This window comes from Ambystoma mexicanum, chromosome 6q (genome assembly GCF_040938575.1).
Source record: "Ambystoma mexicanum isolate Mex_15411 chromosome 6q, UKY_AmexF1_1, whole genome shotgun sequence".
In the NCBI taxonomy this organism is placed as follows: Eukaryota; Metazoa; Chordata; class Amphibia; order Caudata; family Ambystomatidae; genus Ambystoma; species Ambystoma mexicanum.
The window spans coordinates 817219926-817240009 of NC_090937.1; the positions used below are offsets into that span (position 1 = coordinate 817219926).

General features: G+C 45.9%; 1 protein-coding gene across 3 annotated transcripts in view; it reads left to right on the forward strand.

The window, feature by feature from the left end:
- The window catches only part of FNIP2 (folliculin interacting protein 2), a 457199-nt gene that overhangs the window by 332867 nt on the left and 104248 nt on the right, over nucleotides 1–20084 (forward strand). For all 3 annotated transcript variants that reach the window (XM_069631342.1, XM_069631341.1, XM_069631343.1), the window contains one exon: nucleotides 8547–8635. In XM_069631342.1, the coding sequence (XP_069487443.1) occupies nucleotides 8547–8635 (89 nt within the window). The remainder of the gene's footprint in view (nucleotides 1–8546; nucleotides 8636–20084) is intronic.

Here is a 20084-nt window from a genome sequence, read left to right on the forward strand (position 1 = left end):
CAGCAGTGCGTGTTCTGGGCCTGCTGGGGCTGCCCATCTTGGGTGAATACTGGAAGGTGACGTTGGCAGGGAATTTGTTCGAAGCATTGGGGCACTCCAGCAGTACTGAAGAACAGTGGTAACACAAGGAACAGCCCTAAAAGCGGCAGGACTGTGGGCTAGTAGGAACTTGAAAAACAAGTGGGTCGCCCTGTTGTCTAGAATCAAGCGTTCACTTTTTCATTTATATATACCTCATATCTTATCATGCTTGACACATTTTGTAATCCTTCTGTGTCCAAAAAGGTTTTGGGTACTAATAACCAAACACTAAATCGAGCACAATCAGCATTTTATTATTTTGCTTTTATTTATTTACATTTTTTTAAAGTAAAACAGCAGCAAAATAATAAAATGCTGATTGTGCTCGATTTAGTGTTTGTTTATTGGTACCTAAAACCTTTTTGGACACAGAATGATTACAAAATGGGTCAAGCATGGCAAAACAATGAGGTTTACATAAATGAAAAAGTAAACGCTTGATTCTAGACGACAGGACGACCCACTTGTGTTTCAAGTACTGAAGAACAGTGGCAATGGAGGGTGAGGAGAAAGTCACCCCACCCGTCAGAGAAGGGAGCTAACACTCGAACCCTGTCAATGATGGCAGATATCAAGGACGTACTAGAGGAGATTTGAGCGTTACGAGGTGAAAGTGCAGGTGTTGGTCTCGGACTTAAGAAGCCGAGTGGAAGAATACGCTTGAATGATTGGAGAATAAACACCTCAATGCGGAAGTTCAAGGGGAGGCTGTCTGACCTGGAAACCAGGGATACAGATTATTTGTTGAAAATGGATGACCTTGAGAATGGGGAACATAGAAACAATCTATGGGATTTTGGGCTGAAGGATCGGAAGGCAGAGTCACCAAGTGACATTCAAAAGATGTTCATGGCATTGGTTAATGCCTTGTTCTCGGATGAAGGTGGCAAGTAAGTAGAAATTTAGGGAGCGAACCATGGAGGCATGGTTACAGGCAGAGGCCCGAGATCGGTGGTGGTGAGGTTTTTGAGATATACTCAGAAGGCAACTCTATACAGTTTGAGGGGGACAGAGTGCAAATGTACTAGGATCTTTAAAATGTTACCTTGGCTAGAAAGAGGGATTGCCAACCTCTTAGATCTTGGTTATTGGAACGGGAAATAAATTGAAAAGAAAGAAGATGGCAGCCGCATTGGGGCCGAAGGATCAGTTGAGAAGCAAGAAGTATTGAGGGGACTGATGCAATGTAAGAGTTCCGAGGGGTTGCAAATTCCAGAGGCGAAATACTCCCTCGCCTGTGAAGTGAGGCAAGAGTGCTGGACTCTCCAACATGGCAGAGATTATGGTCTCTCAAGCTGTCAGGTATGATGTGTAGCTTGATTTGGTTTGTTTTTCTGTTGAAGTACGGTGCTATGAACGGTAGTGGGGGTAAGTCCTCCTTTGGTGGCCCAGCTTTTGATGGGTGTCACACACGTATGGGTTTGGGTACTGATGCAGGATTTTACAGGGAGGGGTCGGAGGTGGGCGCACGTGGTTTACATGGAAAATGGTGAGTTGGGAACCATGTGGGTGGAGATGCGATAGATTTGGAGAAACTAGACTGTGTTTGGTATGGCAACACTAGGACGTAGTACAGGGGCATGGGAAGAATGCTTGCGGGTTGGGACACTGAATATGAAGGGCTTCAACTCCCCAACCAAGCGGTCATTAGTTGCAAGGGAATTTCGGAGATTGGGGCTGGATGTGATGCTGCTACAGGAAACCAGGACGGTGGAGGGAGAGGAGAGACGCCAATCTGGGCTGATTTTGGGGGGGGGGGGGGTATTCTGTGCACATGGAGAGGTGAAGAAGGGCAGGGGTAGGGATTTTGCTGCCCAAGTGGTTAAGGCTGGAAAACATTGTGGTGTGGAAGGAGCGTACTGGGAGGGCATTGATGGTATTGGGCATGATGAATGGTGTATGGTTGTCACTGGCAACAATATATTTCCCCAACAAGGACAGGTGGCTTTCTTTGAGGCGACATTAGCCCAACTAATTCGGGAAGGTAAAGGACCCATCATACTGGGTGGAGATTTTAAATTGTGGGCTGATCCTATGTTGGCGGCTGGAGTAGAGAAAGGTGGGCTGCGAGAATGCCTGGACCTACATGAGCTGCGGGATGTGAGGAGACAGCTTCACCCAGGTGAACAGGAGTTTGCATTTTATCCCCTCCCCCTCATGTTGCCTAATCGCGTATTGATTACATTTGTGTGGACAAAGCAATAATGGGCAGAGTGGGGATCATGTGAACTGGTGCCCATTAGTTGGCCAGACCATGACATTGTCCATGTGGAGTTTTCATTGAGTGGGCTGAATAGAAGGGATTCGCTTTGGAGATGCAATGATTCCCTGTGGAGGGAAGAGATGTTTTGGGGGAGATGGGAGATGCAATTACAGAATACTTTGAAGTAAATTATACCGGAGAAGTGGATTATTGTACGGTCTGGGAGGCGGCCAAAGTGACCTGGCGCTGGTGTGGGTTACTGATTAGGGAAGAAAAAGGAAAGAAACCTCTTGGAGACTAGATTGAGGGTGGAAATAGTTTTTTTTGGAACAGAGAAACAGGTTGGTGAGGAAGGCAGGGGGATGTTAATCAAGGAAGTAAGAGGGAAAAGGGAGGAACTGAAATTCCTAGAAATAGGAAAGGTGGCGAGACAACTTCAATGTTTGCGACAGAAATACTTTGAAAAGGGGGATGGGTTGAAGGGATTTAGGGGGCTTGTGGGCAGGTAGGCACATTGCCTGAGGGAATAGTGGAGCATTTTGCTTTGTTTTATGAAGGGCTTTATGGTACTGAGGTAGGTGGATGTAGTACAGATGGAGTCAAATGTATGGGACATACTCCCAGTGTTCAATGCGGATGAGGCGTCGGAGGCCGATGCACCCTTTACTCAAGCAGAGGTTCTCCTTGCAATTCGAAGGATTCAGGTGGGCAAAGCACCCAGGGACGACAGATGTACAATCCGGTTCTATACGTCCTTTCTGGGATTATTGGCCCCATACTTAGTGAAACTGTTTAATATATTATAGAAACTGAGAGGGTTCTGGGATCCTTTTTTGTCAGGCACAGATTTCTGTGATCCCCAAGGGTGGGTGGGACCCTCGGTTATGCAGATCATATCTTTCCATATCACTCTTGAATGTGGATGCAAAAATCTTTACCAGGCTACTGGCCACTAGATTGGAGAACTTGATGCCACATCTGGTTCATACTGATGAGGTGGACTTCATTAAGGACAGCCAGTGAGCGGACACTTTGAAGAAGATGTTTCCTTTGATGGACATGGCTCGTGGGAGGAGTGGTAATCCAACGCTCCTTGCTTTGGACTAGAGAAGTCCTTCAACGGGGTCGACTGGGCCTTTTTATACGCAGTCCTGGGTAATTAGGATTTTGGTCGAAACATCCTCAATGGCATTCGGGTATTATACGCAGGCCCGACAGCAAGAGTGCCGGTGAATGGGAGGCATTGCAAGGGACCAGACCGTGGTGTCTGCTCTCACCCCTAATTTTCACACTGTGTATGGAACCACTGACTAAGAAACTTCAGACTACCTCCCATGTGGAGGGCATCTGGGTTGGGGACTTGGAGTTTAGACTGGGGTTGTGCGCGGATGACATCCTGTTGCACATAAGGAACCTGCATACCTCGGTCTTGGTAGCGCTGGCACTGAGTGAGAAATACAGGGAATCGTCTGTGTTTAAGATTACCGGGGATAAGTTTGTCCTGTTCCCCTTTGATAAGGCGGGTGCTAGGGAGATAGGGATACTCAAGCAGTCGGTGATGGAGGTGAGATTGGGGAATTTACTTGGGGGTTGTCCTCACCAGCAAATTGAGTTAGCTATGTGAGGCCAACTACCCGCCTTTGCTCCGTACATTGTATGATGAGATGCTAAATTGGGGGAAGATGGGATTGTCATGGATGGGCCGCCTTCTTGATTTAAAGATGAACTCCCTCCCTACGATTTTGTACCTGTTTCAGATGCTCCCAATAATGGCATTGGATGTGCTACTTAGGGGGCGTATGCTCCATGTTCTGTGGCAGGGGAAGAAACCACGCGTGGCCTACAATACTATGGTGCTGCCCATGGAGCGAGAGGGTGTGGGATTCCCGGACCTTGACGCATATTATAAGGCAGCGCAGTTGATGGTGTTGGTTCCTCACTTGAGAGAAGATTGGGGTAAGCAATTATCCCTGGAAAATTACCATTTGCATCAGGCTACAGTGGGTGAGTGGCTGTGGGTCCCTAGAGAGGGAATACTGCGCAGGATTACGGACCATCCCAATTTAGGCGTTATCTGGAATATATGGGATGTGAGGGATAACCTCAGTCATTGAGTCATGGGCACATGGGAAAGGGAGAAGATTCTGGAAATAGACGGATACCAGATATGGTTCGAAGCAGGGTTGGCCAGAGTGGGTCAGCTATGGAAGGGCAGAAAATGAATTTCGATTTAAGTCCTGGAGGGGGCTTTACACATGGCATCACTGTCAGCATTCTTCTGTTTGCAGTTAAAAGGGCTTCTCTCGGCAGAGAAATGGAAATCATGGGTCCAAAGGGATCGTACCCAGACAGAGTTTTGGACATGAACCTAGAGATGAGGGGCATGATCTCCTCGCTACATTCCTCGGTGATTGAAGCGACCATGAGTGCAACAGACGGGCTCCTGACTAGATGGGAAAGAGACATAGGTAGGGAAATGGACGATAGGCTGTGTTCTAAGATGTGTTGTAGAGCTTTTAAGATGTCTATATCATGCCGGTATAAGCTCCACGGTATTAAATGGCTCCATAGATGACATTATGATCGTTTCCCTTGGGTTATTCTTTATTTGTAATAATAATTTAGCATTTATATAGCGCTACGAACCCTCGGGTATCTGAGCGCTGCTTATTACCCATAGTGTGTGGTGTTCATTTACCGACCTCGGAAGGATGAAAGGCTGAGTTTGGCCCTGCCGGGATTCGAACCTGCGTCGTCAGGCTCGGCACAGATGTCAAAGCGAGCGCTCTACTCGCTGTGCTATTGGACCGGCTTTATTGCTGGCACAACGGTGGAGTGCGGGCCACTCATTGGCACATGTGGTGGTCATGTGACAAGGTGCAGGTCAGAGGTGCTGGGATGGAGGAAGGAGGTTGGAGGGATATTGCTGCCTTTGGACCCAATGCTAGTGCTATTTGGTCTAGAGGAAAGAGATGGGGAGTTGAGGGGTTTTCCAAATGTGGCACATTTATTGTTGGCGGCCCGAGCATGCCTGCCAACTCAATGGAAGAGAAACAGCTGCCTAGTCGGGTGAACTGGGCGGCAAAGGCTTGACATTTATTTTATGGAAAGGATCATGGCGGCCCTTCACAGAGGGAGTGGCGGCATGGAAATGGGATGGTTGGGGTATTCCAATATCCACATGGGGATGTGAAGAAACATTTTTGGTGGTGGAGGAGCCAGGCTGTAGAGTCTGATCATTTGGGATGTTTATGATCAAATCTGTCCCCCTGGTGGATCTCCCCGGAGTCGAGGGGTATGTTGCTACAGGAGATGGCATTTAGCCACTTCGACATTTTGATGGACTGTTGTCTTACACTATGCCTGGTTCCAGCTGGGGGTCGTTAAAGGGTCAGCTGCGGGGTCGGAGGGGTGGGGGTCAAAAACAAAGTAAGATATTGTGTTAAGTGGTAGGGCTGGAAAAGATATTGCTTCTTCTTTGTTATGCTTTACATCAATAAAAATGTATGCATAATTTTTTAACCTTCCGGTTTCCTCCACTGCCTCTGTTCATTTTCCCTCCTGTCCCGTCATCACTGTTGCTCTCAACATCCGGGATTAAACAAACTAAAAAAAACACACAGAGTCCATTTTAAAAGTGGCTCTCTAGACCTGCCTACTCTCTCTGGAAGAGACCCCTCGCACCCAGCGTGTCACCATTCCATCTTTGATCGACTAACTGTGCCAATATTCTTTTTATTGGCAGTCTCACACTGCATCAGTTCAAGTGGCTCTTTTAATGTTCTGCGCCGGTTCCAGTGCATCAGTCTGTTTCTGAATCATTCATTATACCTTGACCTTTTTTTTTTTTTGAAGCACCGAAATAGGATAGCTGCTGCTAATGCTAAATTTACCTTGTGTACAGAACATCTGAGTGAAGCACTTCACTCTCTAATAAGTACACCTCATTACCCAAGTAAGATGACGTGAGATTTTTAAGATGATACTTCAAATGGGAGGCTAATTTCTTTCTCACATTGCTGCCTGACAACCAAATCTGAGAACAACATGTTGGTAGTGTTTAAGACTTGGTCAGAGCACAATAAAAATGACACATCCCACTACTTCCCCCTTCCCAGCATACCACTTACCCCCCTGGGAAAAACAAATCCTCCTCATATGTATTTTGAAGATCACCTTACGCACCTAGGCAGCATGGATGTTTTTCCTTGGTAGGAGAGAGATCTATGAGCTGGGGGAGTCAACACAACAGAAGGTGGCTTTGCAGATTGTAGCTCACTTTGTTTGATGCATGTTAGAATTTTTATTTAAGTCCGTTTCACGTTTTCTCAAAGATTGTTAGTAATTATAAAGTGTTGCAATGTCTTTTCTTTTTTTATTGACTTTCATAATGTATAAAAAAAAAGAGGCAGAAGTAACACATAATAAATACTTACGTTTAGTACAAAATTGAGCAGTGAATCAGCAAGTGGACGTTCCGACTAGTGTTTCGGTTCATGTTTCAATCCCCCATCCCTTAGTTTGTCCCACAAGTAAGATATCAACGCATGTGACACTTAGCCTCCCGTACCAGAGCCTGATATCTGGCACGATGTATTCTTGCTTTAAGGAGGTCGCATTCAAGTCATTCTAGGAACCATTTTTGGCATTCTGAGGGATTTGAATTTTTTGTCTCTAGCACTCAATAGGCGGTGATAACACTACTAGTAGATGGGATGCAAATTTCAGGTTGCCAGCTACTAGCCACGCATGACCTCATTTGCGCCCTCAGATCTGCACATGCAGGTCGTAAACCATTTCTTACTCAACGGAAGTCAATGATCACTAATCAGTGGCAAATGCAAATTTTGAAGCCTACTTGTAGATACTATCCTTTGAAGTGATTCTCATTTTATATACTAAATGTATGTGGACCTTCTTCAAAATGCAACTCAACAAGGCGGGGCATGTGGCAACCGTGTGAGACGGGTTACCAGCATGGTTTGACATTTATAGCATACTGTATCTTGGCAAATATGCTGATTTTAAAGCCATGTAGGGGTCTGGTTCATGCAAATAAATATTTGCTGCTGTCGGAACTCTATGTATCTGCCTGATGCACTTATTTTGCTGTTCTTTTTAAGCCTATATTATCCTGCCACTTGTTTACTGAGAACAGACGAGTCATCTGGGTTAAGTATAATGTAGAGTAGAGCTCAGTGATTGAAAATCTCTTAGTTTATAAATAAGTCTCTGAGAAAGCTTCCGGTTTCAAACTCCAAGGTGGTTACATGTTACTTGATGGCCGCTGAATACTGGCAGTAAAGCAGAACGTTGAATGTGCTACTGACAATGTTTCTGGGAGATCTGTAAAGTTTTGTGACTATTGTCAGTGAAAAGCTCTGAGAGGTTTTCAGTACCATAGTATTGCCATAAATCATGTTTATTTTTGGTTAATAGATTAGAAAAATTCTGGTTTACCTTTTAGTGCGGTACACTTTGAATAGCTCCAGATGTTTTTGTTGGAAATGCCAAACCGCACCCTAATGATAGCCTGTGGCATGCTTAGTTTATTAAATTTGTTTGCATTACTTACTGTCGGGGAAATGTAAAATAAAATGTCCATTGGGAGTGGGGGATTCTATATTCACACGATGGGAGATTTATTACTGTAGCTTCTATGGCTTTTAGCAATATGTTGTCCTTGTGGGGCTAAACGGTAGAGCAGCAAAAAATCTGGCATGGCCCAAGCACCATTACCTAGTGGGATTGCTGCAAGTAGCATTTTATGGGCCCTTATGACATTCAGAAAGGCAAAGGATAATGTAATACCCTGAAACTGAGTGAGTAATTTGCTCGTTGATGAGCTGTTTTAAGGCAGGGTCTGCAATATGTTGGCCGCCAGATGTTTTAGACTAAGACTTCCATTATCCCTTAGCACTGATTACGTTTGCTAGGTCTGATGGGGTGGGATAGTGCAAAACATGTAAAGCCAAAAGTTGCCAGACCCTAGTTCTATGGTAACTTTCTATAGTTAATGAAATTCAGTGCTTAGCTTGATGGCCATATGGTCGACCTTATTTTTCTTATGGATTATATCGCCGGGTAGATTTAGCTCTCATCTTGAAGTCTTAGTGGAGCTTAGTACATACCTAGAGAGTTTCTGATTTGCCTGCTTCCCATCCATACTGCGACTGCTTGAGTATTTGTATTATTTGTATAAATGGTGAAATGTATTGACGTTTTTACATGTGAAATCATGTTTCCACTTTCTTCTTTTAAGGCAATGATAACATGCAGAAAGATAGCAGAATCAAGTCAACGAGTCCAGGTGTACATCAGTCGTGTCATGGAAGCCCTGGGTGAATTCAGGTGAGCTGGGGAACTAGTATAGCAGGCTCATCAGTGACAGTGTCACTGTACACAAGTTTGTGAAAAGCTAGACGTGCGCGTACTGTAAAGATACAACCACTTGTTTCAATAATGTTATGGGTGGAGACCACAGAATACATCTTAGGATACAGTGCAAAGAATGTGGGGGAAAGAAGTTTGGTGCAGTGCCTAGTATATTGGACCTAATGTCCAGAGCCCAATCCCTAATGCATAGCAAGGTCCAGGGCTGCCCGGACCCGTGATCTAGTTCTCCTCATGGTCGTTTAAAGTGCCCCAGTACTCTTGTTTTCCTTTGGGTCAGATGAACCAAGCATCACTTGGTCTTCTGGAAGCTTTTGCCTGTACAAGCTTCAACCGGGCCATTCCCTCTACTCCCTCACACACTCCAGCAGGGTACTTATGGGTAGGTATACCCCTTACTGGATACTTCTGGGAAGGATTTTCTCCCTTCTACCTTGATTTACAAAGGTTTGCAAAGTTATTTATTTGGGCTCGTAGTCTTGCGCCTCCCCCACCAGAATCTGTGCACATATCTACAGCTGGCCTTTCTAAAACTTCTTCTCATGGTCCGATTTCTTCCAGACTGTTGGCCCATGTTCTTAGCAGGCTGTCCACTCAAGCCTTATCCTAGTACATGTCTTTGCTATACTATATATTCAGTTGTCTCAGCCAATCACTGCACTTCAGCTAGTTGACTAACTTTGCATGGCGAACGCAAGTTCTGTCTACATAGCCCTTCTAAATCACTTCTGCTTACTGAAACACAACTCTCACACTGGAATGCTGTTCTAAAACCATAAAGTGCAGGAGTTGTGTGCCTCTTCTTTGTGTGTGCTTTAAGACCGAGTGTTCCAATTGGTGATTTCATGTATGGGTCCCCTTTTCCAGTAGCTTTGCAGTGAGTGATTGGCCCTTGCTTAATGGTTAATTTCCTCCCAATGTGTTTGTCATGTCACTTCAATTGTTTTCAGGGTTTGTGGGTCTTCCAATGATTGACAGCAGTCTGTGCCGTGGAACTTGTGGTCAGAAATGTCAAAGGGCCAGTCCGCCATGTAAGGAGTAGGCATTCTTGTCCTCCTGTGTCACAGCCCTCCTACCCACTAGGTCATTTTCAAGTTTTTAGTGTCCTTGCTTGGACCATTGAGATTTGCACTGTGCGTTTCTCCTCAGTGCCGTGTGATTCCCTTCTGGTTAGCCCTCTATGCCAGGGTTCGCATGTCCTACATGTGGTGTCTTGGTTCCTACTCTGAGTATAGAGCTGTAACCGAGTCCCTTTTTGTTCTTTGCATCACTTGCGTGTGCCAAATGTGTTCTATCCTTTTTCTGGGACTGGTTTATGAAGGGTGTCTTCCCCTGGGAAATGGTACTGTGGAGAAAACATGCCATCAGAACCTCTCTTCCTGATCTCAAGATATACTTCCCCTTGGCTTAACCAAGCTGCCTTCTCCGACTTGGGCTTTTGCATGAGTCCTTGTTTGCAGGGGGGAGTTCTGGGAAAGCTTTGGGCGATCCTCCGTGTACTGCCTCTAGGGCTTGCATAATGAAGCAGGTGACTCCTCTTTCCCAGCACTTTCACTCAGTGGGTGGGTGATAAAACAGTGCCTTCATCACAGTAGTGTGATCTGTGTTCCAATCTGAAAAACATTGATTGTTTAGACCACTTGCAGTGTTCTTTAGCTCACATAGACACGGAAAAGCAGATTGTTGGATATTGTTACATTTTTAAAACAAATTGCAGTGAAATGTGTATAAAAAGAAAATACAAAAAAATAAATAAAATTAACGTGGTCACAGGTGAGCATTGTTATCCGTGATATATTTTCATTTAGGGCGGTATTTTCATGGTTTGGAAGATTTATAGATCTTGCAGTTTCTACCAATTATCGGTCTATACATCCCTTCATGTGTTCGAGATTAACTTCAATCTTGATGCCGTTTATCGGGTTGGGTTGAATTTTGCTCAGTTAACCGGAGTGCAAACCTCCGTTTTCCCATGGTTGCTTCTCTGGTTTGTTGTGTGCTAGATATACTGTAGATGTCTTCCATCCAGCTTTTTTTGTACACCTGGAGTATTCCCCAAACCACTTTATTCAGTTGCAACACCACGGTGGCTTTAGTAGTAGTCCATTTTTAGCCCAACCAAACTATTCAGTAAGGGCATCTTCTCTTCTTGAACTATCCAGTCTCCAATCACTTCATAACTCTCAATCAACTGGACCAGCGCCAATCTGTTCCTGACATAAGCCATTCATTGCGGCAGAGCAAGGTTTCGCACCTCCATGGTCATGAGCTTTGTCTTCAAGAGAATATTGACCTTCGATGAGGGCATACACCCTTTATAGAGGGAAACGGAGTCCTTGGTGGTTTAAGAAAATCCCCACATTGGACACTGTGCTATGTAAGGGTGCAGAAGTAAGACTCTGATACAGAGGCGTCATGGTGGTTGGCATAAGCCTTTATTAAAAGTAAAACCAAAAAGAAAACCCTATCTTGCCCCAGCTCGAGGAGTGGTTTCCCTGCCTCAACCAATATTACTAATGTTGCAGTCTAGATGTCAACAGCAAAAAGAGTCCACAGTCCTTTGTCAAAATCCTAGCTCTGTCCCTAAAACTAAATGAAAGGAGATCTTCTTAGTCCAGAGGAATGACTCTCTTCCCCTGGACACAAAGGCAGTTCTTGGTTTACAGGTTTTCGAAAAGTATTGGGGGGGAATTTCTCCCTTCCCCAGCCTTCCTCAGGCTTCTCGTACAGTTCATCAACTGCTGGGGGCGATGTCTCCCTTTCTTTAGCCGGCCCTTCCCGGTCTTCTTCTGTGTTTGGGGTTCCAGACCCTAATTGGCATACCTGGTCTCCTCTTACCAAGCACTGCGACGAAGAATAGCTTGGATACTCCAAGATGTGATTGGTCTCTTGCCATGGTTGGCACTACTGGTTTCCTTCTGCAGGACACTGCGACTAAGAAGAGTGGCCTGGATACTTCTCCAAGCTGTGGTGAGTCCTTGACCCTGGCTGGCAGACCTGGTTCCCTCTTCCTCCAGGTCCCTTAGTCCCAAACATAGACTTGGTTTACTCACCTGCCAAGTACTGTCGCTATACGCATTACTCAGTTTCAGTTCATTTATTTCCACAGTTCTTTTCACCTTCTCCCTTTTGAGTTGACAGCCCTGGGTCGCCTTCTCACCAAGTACTGTCACAAGGAAGATTGGATATTCTGATTACTTGTTATGATCTTTTCATGTAAGGGTCCCAGACCCTATTCTCCTCATTACAGTAGAGTGATAATGTTTCTGTTAGTGTCCAGTAGGGGTTATCCTCTTTTCCCCAATTTCCACACATTCTTGGTATTCAGATTTTCTCTACCCCCCTCTGGGGACCCCCAACCATAGGCCCAGCCACCCAAATACCTTTAGTGTCTTCACTGCAGCCCTCCAGTCAACCACAGACTTCCCCAGGTCTTTCTTTGCTTTGCCGGCGCTCTGGGAGTCCTCTCGGCTTGCTGCAGTGGTTCGGTGACTTCTGACCCTCTTCAGCGTTTTTCTTCCGGATGGACCGTGTGGTCCTGTAGTGCTGCATTTCTGGTGCTTTTCCCAGGCAGCCTTTCTGTTCCCATTGCATGTCCGGTGGAGACTGCCACTTGAGCGTCTCTGCGCCGGTGCCTGCTCCTGTTGCTTTCCTCGCCAAGCACCAGTCCCTCTCACAGTCCCTCTCTGGAGCATCTAACATTCAGATAATTTCTTAGTCAGTTTTTCTATCCATATCTGTTAAAGTCTGTGGCTGAAGATTAGTCCGCTTAGATAGATTTGACTGAGCGATCCCTGCGGATCTGTGCCTCTTCCTCAGTTTCTTGTTTTGGATCTTCATGACAGTTATCCCTATTCTCCCTCATCTCAGTCCTTCTTAGTTCTTGCATACTAAAGAATGTTTATAGGATAGGAGGGTTGGGGTGAAGAAGGTGCAGGTTTTAGATTGATAGCACGTTCTCCCACAATAGTCGTCACAGGTGCCAAAGGGGGTCTCCCGTCCCATGAGATCCACCCTCTGCATACCACCCCCAGAGTGGCTATCGGGTAGCAGCCTCACCCATGAGCCTTGCCATGAGCAACCCTGGCCTCATGGGAAGGGACTCCCAATTTTGCAAGCAGTGAAGACATCCTGGGGTTCGTCACAACATCCAAAGTACCAGGCTGGGAATGAGTGAAGCATAACTCAGTCTACTGAGTGCAAAACAATGGGGGGTCTGGGAATCTCTCTACCAGCACGAACACAGCCCAATGACTTGTTCTTGGGTGAATAACCCCTGGGAGAGACTCTACCAAGTCTTTGGCTCACTGTCCCTTTCACAGAGAACAAATTTCCCCGCATATCGGTCTTTGTCCTGCCCAGGGGCAGTCCAGCACCGAAATGCTAGGCAATTCTCCTCTGAACAAGAGTACCAACAGCAACCCCATACACGTGTTTCAGCCTTGTTGGGCATCATCAGTGAGGTGTAGCTGTGCCTCTCTAAGAACAGTGAGCAAGGGGTCCACGTCTAGATTGCCCTGGTAACTTAGGGTGAGACCCAAAGTTCATTTAAGCAAAAGAAAGGGGGCGGGGGGTCTTCTCTGTGAAAAGAACAGTGAGCTAAAGACTTGGTTGAGACTCTCCCAGGGGCCACTCACCCAAGAACAAGTCAATGGAGTGTGTTCTTGCTGGTAGAGAGTTTCCCAGACCCCCCCAACTCAGTTTTGCAGTCTTCTGAGTGGAATCAATCATAACATCCCAGCATATTTCAAATGTGCATGTTTCACTCCATTATTCTTTCACAGCCCCTGGCAAAGCTTTTACAGGAAAGCCCTTGCTTTCAAGTGGTCCTGGCTGCATATGTGGTGACAAATGTATGAACAGGTGATGGTCCGAAGACGACCGGATGCTACACTTCAACTTCTCACAGAGGACAACAGTCTGTTTATTATAAAACACTTCCCTCACCTTCACCAATGGATCATTATCATGTACTTCCCTACAGGCGGCCTTGTAAGGGACTTTAAGATCAGGCCTTCCAGGCAGTACCTCTGTGCTCAATTGGTCATCCCGCGTTTAGAAAGATTATTGAATTATGCAGGCATTCATGGGCAGCAACAATGTTTTCTGGATTCTAATAGTGCCTGTTTGACCTTGCTGGGGATGGCTATATGACCTTCTGTTCTTGAACACACTTATGGTCCTTCTTTAGAGAAAAGAATTTAGTACCTCGAGGAAGGGAATTGTCTTTTTGTGTCTACCCTATTTGGAAACGTCTTGATGAAGAACTAGCTTACGCGCAAATTACTATTTTCTGATGCAGATTAATGCTCATGTGCTGCCAGGTGTCAGAATCTGAGGAATTGGATTCCTTTCTCACCCGTTTGGTTTTTGTAGTCTTCTTCGTCGCGGGAGTTTTCTTTCTTTTTTTAGGCTGGTGTTCGTGGAGATAAGTGTGAGCCTCCCCTGACGCCACCCTGCTGTTTCAAGACGAACCAGGCTAGCACCGAGGGTAACTGCCCAAGCAAGGCAGACCAAAGAAGTGTCCGGAAGGTCCATGCAGTGTTCGATCCCAAGGAAGGAGATCCAGGAAAGGTAAATCCAGGAGTACAGGAAGTAACAAGTGCGATATACGAACAGAAGAATGTTCACTCATCTATCTGGCAGCGGCGGGTGCCAAGTCCAGCGGTTCAAGAGAACCCACAAGCAACAGCTCAGGAGCGATGCAGTAACGGGAAAGGTGTAGGAAGGATAGCGGCAACGTTCCAGGAACGAGCCGAAGGCACAGCAGTGCAACCCATGGGCGGCACTACCAGGAGACGGCAAGGAAGGGAACATAGGTAAGCGCTGAGCACGGCAAACCATACCGAGCGTTGAGACGCACCGAACACATGTCTCAACAGCGCTTAAATAATGACTATGTCAACAAGGCCAATGATTAGAGCGCACATGTCTCTTTCCTGCGGCAGCCATGTTAGAAGTAAAAAAGGACACCGCCAAGCGGCGACGAATCCTCCAGGCTGAAAGAAATGGACGGCCACCTAGAATCATGACAGCATGCCCCCTCCGAAACCCAGCTCCTCCGGGCTTGCCTGGATGAATCTGATGAAATCGATGAACCAATCAGGGGGCATGTATATTGTCTTTGGGTTCCCAGGTTCGCTCGCTAGGGGGAATACCCTTTCCATTCAACTGGATACTGCAGACGTCCTCTTCGGTATCTTGAATCTCATATCCTCGACCCCTCGTATTCGAGCTAGTTGTCCTTGGTGACCAGAGGAGGTCGCATTTAGGTTCTTGTAGATGAATGATACGGTTTCAACAAGGAAGAGAGAAAGACAGGCTGGGTTCTCTTCCAGGACTTGGGGAGTCGCAGTCGGACGGTCACAGGATTGATGATCTTGATAAATGGAGAAGGGACCATAAAAATGTGGTGACATTTTGTTAGGTGTCTGGGTAGATATCGAGCTGGTAACCAGATTTTGTCCCCACAGGCATATGCAGGTGAAGGTCAACTTTTGGTATCTGCGAATCTCTTGATGTCCGTCCTGGCCTTTAGTAAGTGTTCCTTGACTTTTCTATGCACTGTTGTCCAGTCAGTTATCCATGCATTGACAGAGGGAACCGGAGAGGGATTAGGCACAACTGCGGGAAGGACCGATGGATGGTATCCGAGATTGCAGAAAAAAAGGACAACAACTTTTTGTGGAATGTTCCGAATTGTTATAGGCAAACTCAGCTACTGGTAGAAGAACCGCCCAGCCGTCCTGGACCTGGGAGGAGAAACACTGAAGGTATTGTATTGTGTATTTCTGGTTTGTACCGTTGATGAACCTGGTAAGCCCAAACAAGGGAGCTGTGACACCGGGGCGATTTGAGCAAAGAGACTAAGACGATTGAAGAGGGGTCGCTGACCGGATATATGAAAAATATAATTAAAGTATCTTGGAACTATATGAAAGAAGGTGACTACTAATGAGAAGTGCGAGTCTGGGACCCACACCTAAATACTGAACCAATTAAGAAAGTCCTGGCAGGAGAATAAACCAGGCATACAGCGAGCCTGGGACCCAGAACCCAATCAAGGTTGCTGAACTTGGAAAAAAGGGGAAAGCAGTTCCTCAAATGTGTGGAATCTAGGGCAATGGAGTCTCCCTCCCCTTTTTCAGGTGAAGTCTGTGAACTCTGGTAAAGGCAACAAAGCACAGGGGAAGGGGCATACCCCTTCAGCCTGTGAATTGTGAAACCTGTAAACTGTGGAAAAGCTAAAAAGGTTCAGGAGAAGAATCATAACCCTGTCCGTACTGAATTGTGGAACTGTGAAAATCTCAAGGGAAGGGTCATGCCGCTTGAGATTGCGGAATGGTATAACCCAAAAGGAGATCAAGAGAGAAATTGTATTTTGAGTTGATGAACTGTGTAAACCGAATGAAACTTAGGGGAAGAGTCATCCCCCTTGAGATTGTGGAGTATGGTAATGTAAAAGTTAAGTTGAAAACGGAGAAATCCAGGGGAAGGGAAGAACCCCTTTAACTGGTAGAAATCTGTCTGTTTCTTTTACACTTTGGAACTTGTTGGAGTTTCGGAAAGGAGCTGCAGGAGATCAGCTAAAAGACTTGTTCCCCTTCACGCAATAGTGTGTGCGGGTCTGTTTAGGATTTTGAACATTTGGACATAGACGTTCCTTAGTTTTGTTGAGGCAGGGAAAACCCTCCTTGAGTTAGGCACAGGTAAGATTTACCCAACCCTTCCTTGAATTTGCTCAATAAAAGTCTTAAACAATCACCATAATGCTACTGTACTCTAGTCTTACTCTTGATCTCTCACTTAATTTCTGTGAGGGCATTTAGTCTATTACCAGGGATTTTCCTGAGGAACCCCACTTTATCATTCGCATCAGTGTTTCCCTCATACGGTAGCCAGTGTCTTTGCGTAGCATTACCTCAGACTACTCTGAGGTACTGGCATCTATGGGATCCACCATGACCCTGACTTGTTGCCTTCTCTGCCAAGGCCACTATATAGAGGCTTGCATTGGCTATGCAGTCTCGGAAGGCATTAGGTCTGTGACGACCAGGATTTACCCAGAGCATCCCCTCATTACCCAAGGCAACTCTGAGGTTCCTTCATATGACTATTAGCAGCGCCCGGCATCTCTGAAATTCCCTTGTATGGGTGGTACTACCGGCACCTGCGCAGAGGATTTGATGCCTAATGCCAGAGACAGTCTCCGAGATTCATAGGCTTATAACCGTGGTTTATCCCCATGATCTCCTGCATTTGCCGGTCAACTGGGTCCTATTACCTGGGTTTGTCCTGCCAGGAAAGCAAAGGGTCTAGCACCGGAGACCTGGTCTTGGAGGGCAATATGCCAAAAGCAGGGTTTCCCCACAGTATCTTCTAACCACATGGAACTAGCACTGTTGATAAAACTGACCCAAGTGTTCAATCTGAGGTGTGGTATTGCCGACCTATGGCCAACATGGAAGCAAACACAGACGATTTCTCTGGGGCATTAACCCTATGAGCATTGTTTACAGAGAGGCTCCCTGCTCCAAGGGCCTACTGTCCCATTACCAGGTTCATCCTGAAGCGCAGCAGGGCTCAAGGATTTCTGCACCGACATGTGCCATTACCTGGGCCGTCCTGTGGTGTATCATTGCGACTTAAGGCCATACAGGTCCTATCGGTGGATACTCTATCTCTGATGTCACTGTACCTATTACTAGGGGATTCCTTAAGGATCTCCTCTCAGTTACTGCTGAGCTAAGAGCGCTGCGGGACGGGTACCTGGACAATGAGTGACCAAGAACTCTGGGTCATTTTCAAAATGGCAGACAGTGCAGTTGGTTGCCATGATAAGGGAGGTCACATAATGCTGGCCTATCCTAAAGCAGTAGACTGCTCATTGGCCTCTTTTTACCAGTCTGTGCTACCAGAAGGCACAGTTGCTCAAGTACAATGCACCAACCATGCGGGTTACCCCGCTCCCCAAGAAAAGCTCGACTTCCTCCAAGTCCTGGGAGACAATGTCTTTAATGCACAGGAAAGGAAAACTTTGTGTGCCACAGCTCAGTATTTAACTCCTTGGGTGTGCTGGTCAAGCTAGCTTACAACCTAGCTGCCATTGGGGGCCATTCTCTTTTCAGAATGATGGTAACTCGTCCCAGTGACGCATATAAAAACTAGAGCCTACACTTGAATGGACATTTCCTTCAGGGGATTTTCACATGGATGGACCCAAGGAGCAGTCATTGCCACCTGGGGATATGTGGGTGAGCCGCATGCCATTCTCATCCCATAATTATACATTATAAATTGATGCCGAAGAGATGTACCAATGGTTTAACACAAATGCCCTTTTGTGAACGATTGCAGTAAATCACTGTGTTCATTAGGCTGAATGCCAACAACAAACATAGTGTCAAATGGGTTAAATCTAATTAAATTGATAAACCGTAGTCAACCAATGACCTCCCTAGAGTATGGAGGTCCCTGTCCCTGTCCATGTACAAAAACTAAAACATGTATACATTTTGTTAAATATTTCAAATGTAATCATTATACTTTGTAAACCTCATACCATTCGTGTTACTTTCAATAATGCAAAAGAAAAGTAAACAATGGTTATTGAGGCCATAATATCTGATACCATAATTCGAAAAAGATGCAAACGAAATTGTTGATTTAAATGCGCCAAATGAAAACAAAGTTATATATCAAAAACATAAATGAAAGCAAAACTAACTTATTTCAGGCTCTGTCGAGCCTTTATACATCTTGGGTGGTTCTTGGAGTTCCATCGCAGGGAGTAGATAGGTTGCAGAACTGTAACAGACCTTAGGACTTTCTTTCCCTCAACATGGCTGGCTTGCAGAACAACTGCTTTGTTTGTTGTACCGGCTCTGCCTTGGTACACTCTATATCATGAACCTTTCTGTTAGGTGCTTGAAGTAGAGTTGTATGTTCCACCTCTCCTCCTCGATCCGTTGTCCTAGTATCTTGGTATCTGAGCAAATGCCTCTTGTCCGTCTGGTGCTGTCGGTGGTAAACAGGGCTATTATTATTATTAAGATGTCTAGGAAGCCCTCCACCAGGATTTCTACCTTTTTGAAGGGGACATATGGCCATCTGGGATGGTCCGAGGCAAGCTTGCTTATAATTGGAACACCTAAGGTGGCTCCCTAGCCTTGCACTTCAGTATTGTGCAATCATTATTGCCTTAATGTCAGCCAGAAGCTGATGCACAATTTTGATGCACAATTTTGACACGTGACCCTTCAAAGCCTGTTTGGTTAGAAGGTGGCTCAGATCCAACCAGCGTGGACATTTTGATGCTGTGGTATCTCCTACAAGTAAGGAGGATAGAGGACGAGAAGTGTGGGGGTAAGAGTATGTTACTCGCTGTAGTGACTACTGTGTTCCTAATCCATAGCCCTCCCCACCCCCCATGTGCTCCACTCCACTGGGTTTTAGCCATCTACCAGGCCTGACCTGGCAGGGTCAAAAACTGTCTGGTTAATCTGGAGGTCACGGTATCCCCCGAGTACTGAGGAAACAAGACTGGACTAGGAGTACAGTAGTAGCTATGGCGAGTAACTTAGTCTTACTTCGATCTCTGAGGGTCAAGGGTTTCGATGTACTTGGTGCCATGTTAGTCGAGCACTGTATGTTACTGCTCAGTTGAGTTGCGCGACTAGAGCCAGTACATCAAGGGCCTTCATGCCCTCTCCTTTCTTGATTGTAGGAACTTTGCCTGCCATGCAGAGGTGGATGGCTCGGTTTCATTTTAGCTAAATGTATTTTGCACCACGCCAAAGGGCACACATAAGGGTATGGTTTCAGTGCAAAATGTGAAAAGTCTTTCAAATGTGGACCTTTTCTAACGTGTTTTCTCCATCTGTGCCCTTTTTGGGGAGGGGCGGGTGGGAAGCAGGGTAGTTGTCCTTCACGCCCAACCCTGCTCTTCATCCGCCTTCTAAAATGTTCAACCCTTAAAAAAATGTTAACACTTACCCTGCTGTCGTGGTTGGGGTCCCCAGTAAAGTGACTCGATGCAGTCCACCCACTGAATCTTGGGTATTCCAGGGAAAGTTTTATTGTACTCTATTTACAGTAGATTAGTTACTCCAGTTATAAGTCATGGGAGACGAGACGGGCTGGGGAGGGGGGTCACAGCTGTAGCCACCACAGGCCAACCTCACACTCCAGCTCACTCCAAACTGACACCCTGGAACGTTCACACACTCAAAGGCATTCCAACATTCCATTAAAGATGACGACATACAAAGAGATGGGGAACCTACACCATAACATCTCCCCTTCCATACACTTTTCACAACACACACCAATCGCACCTGATCTAGGAATACATCTCGCTACAGACACTCTGGCTTGTACATATTGTGATGCTGGAAATGCATCAGAG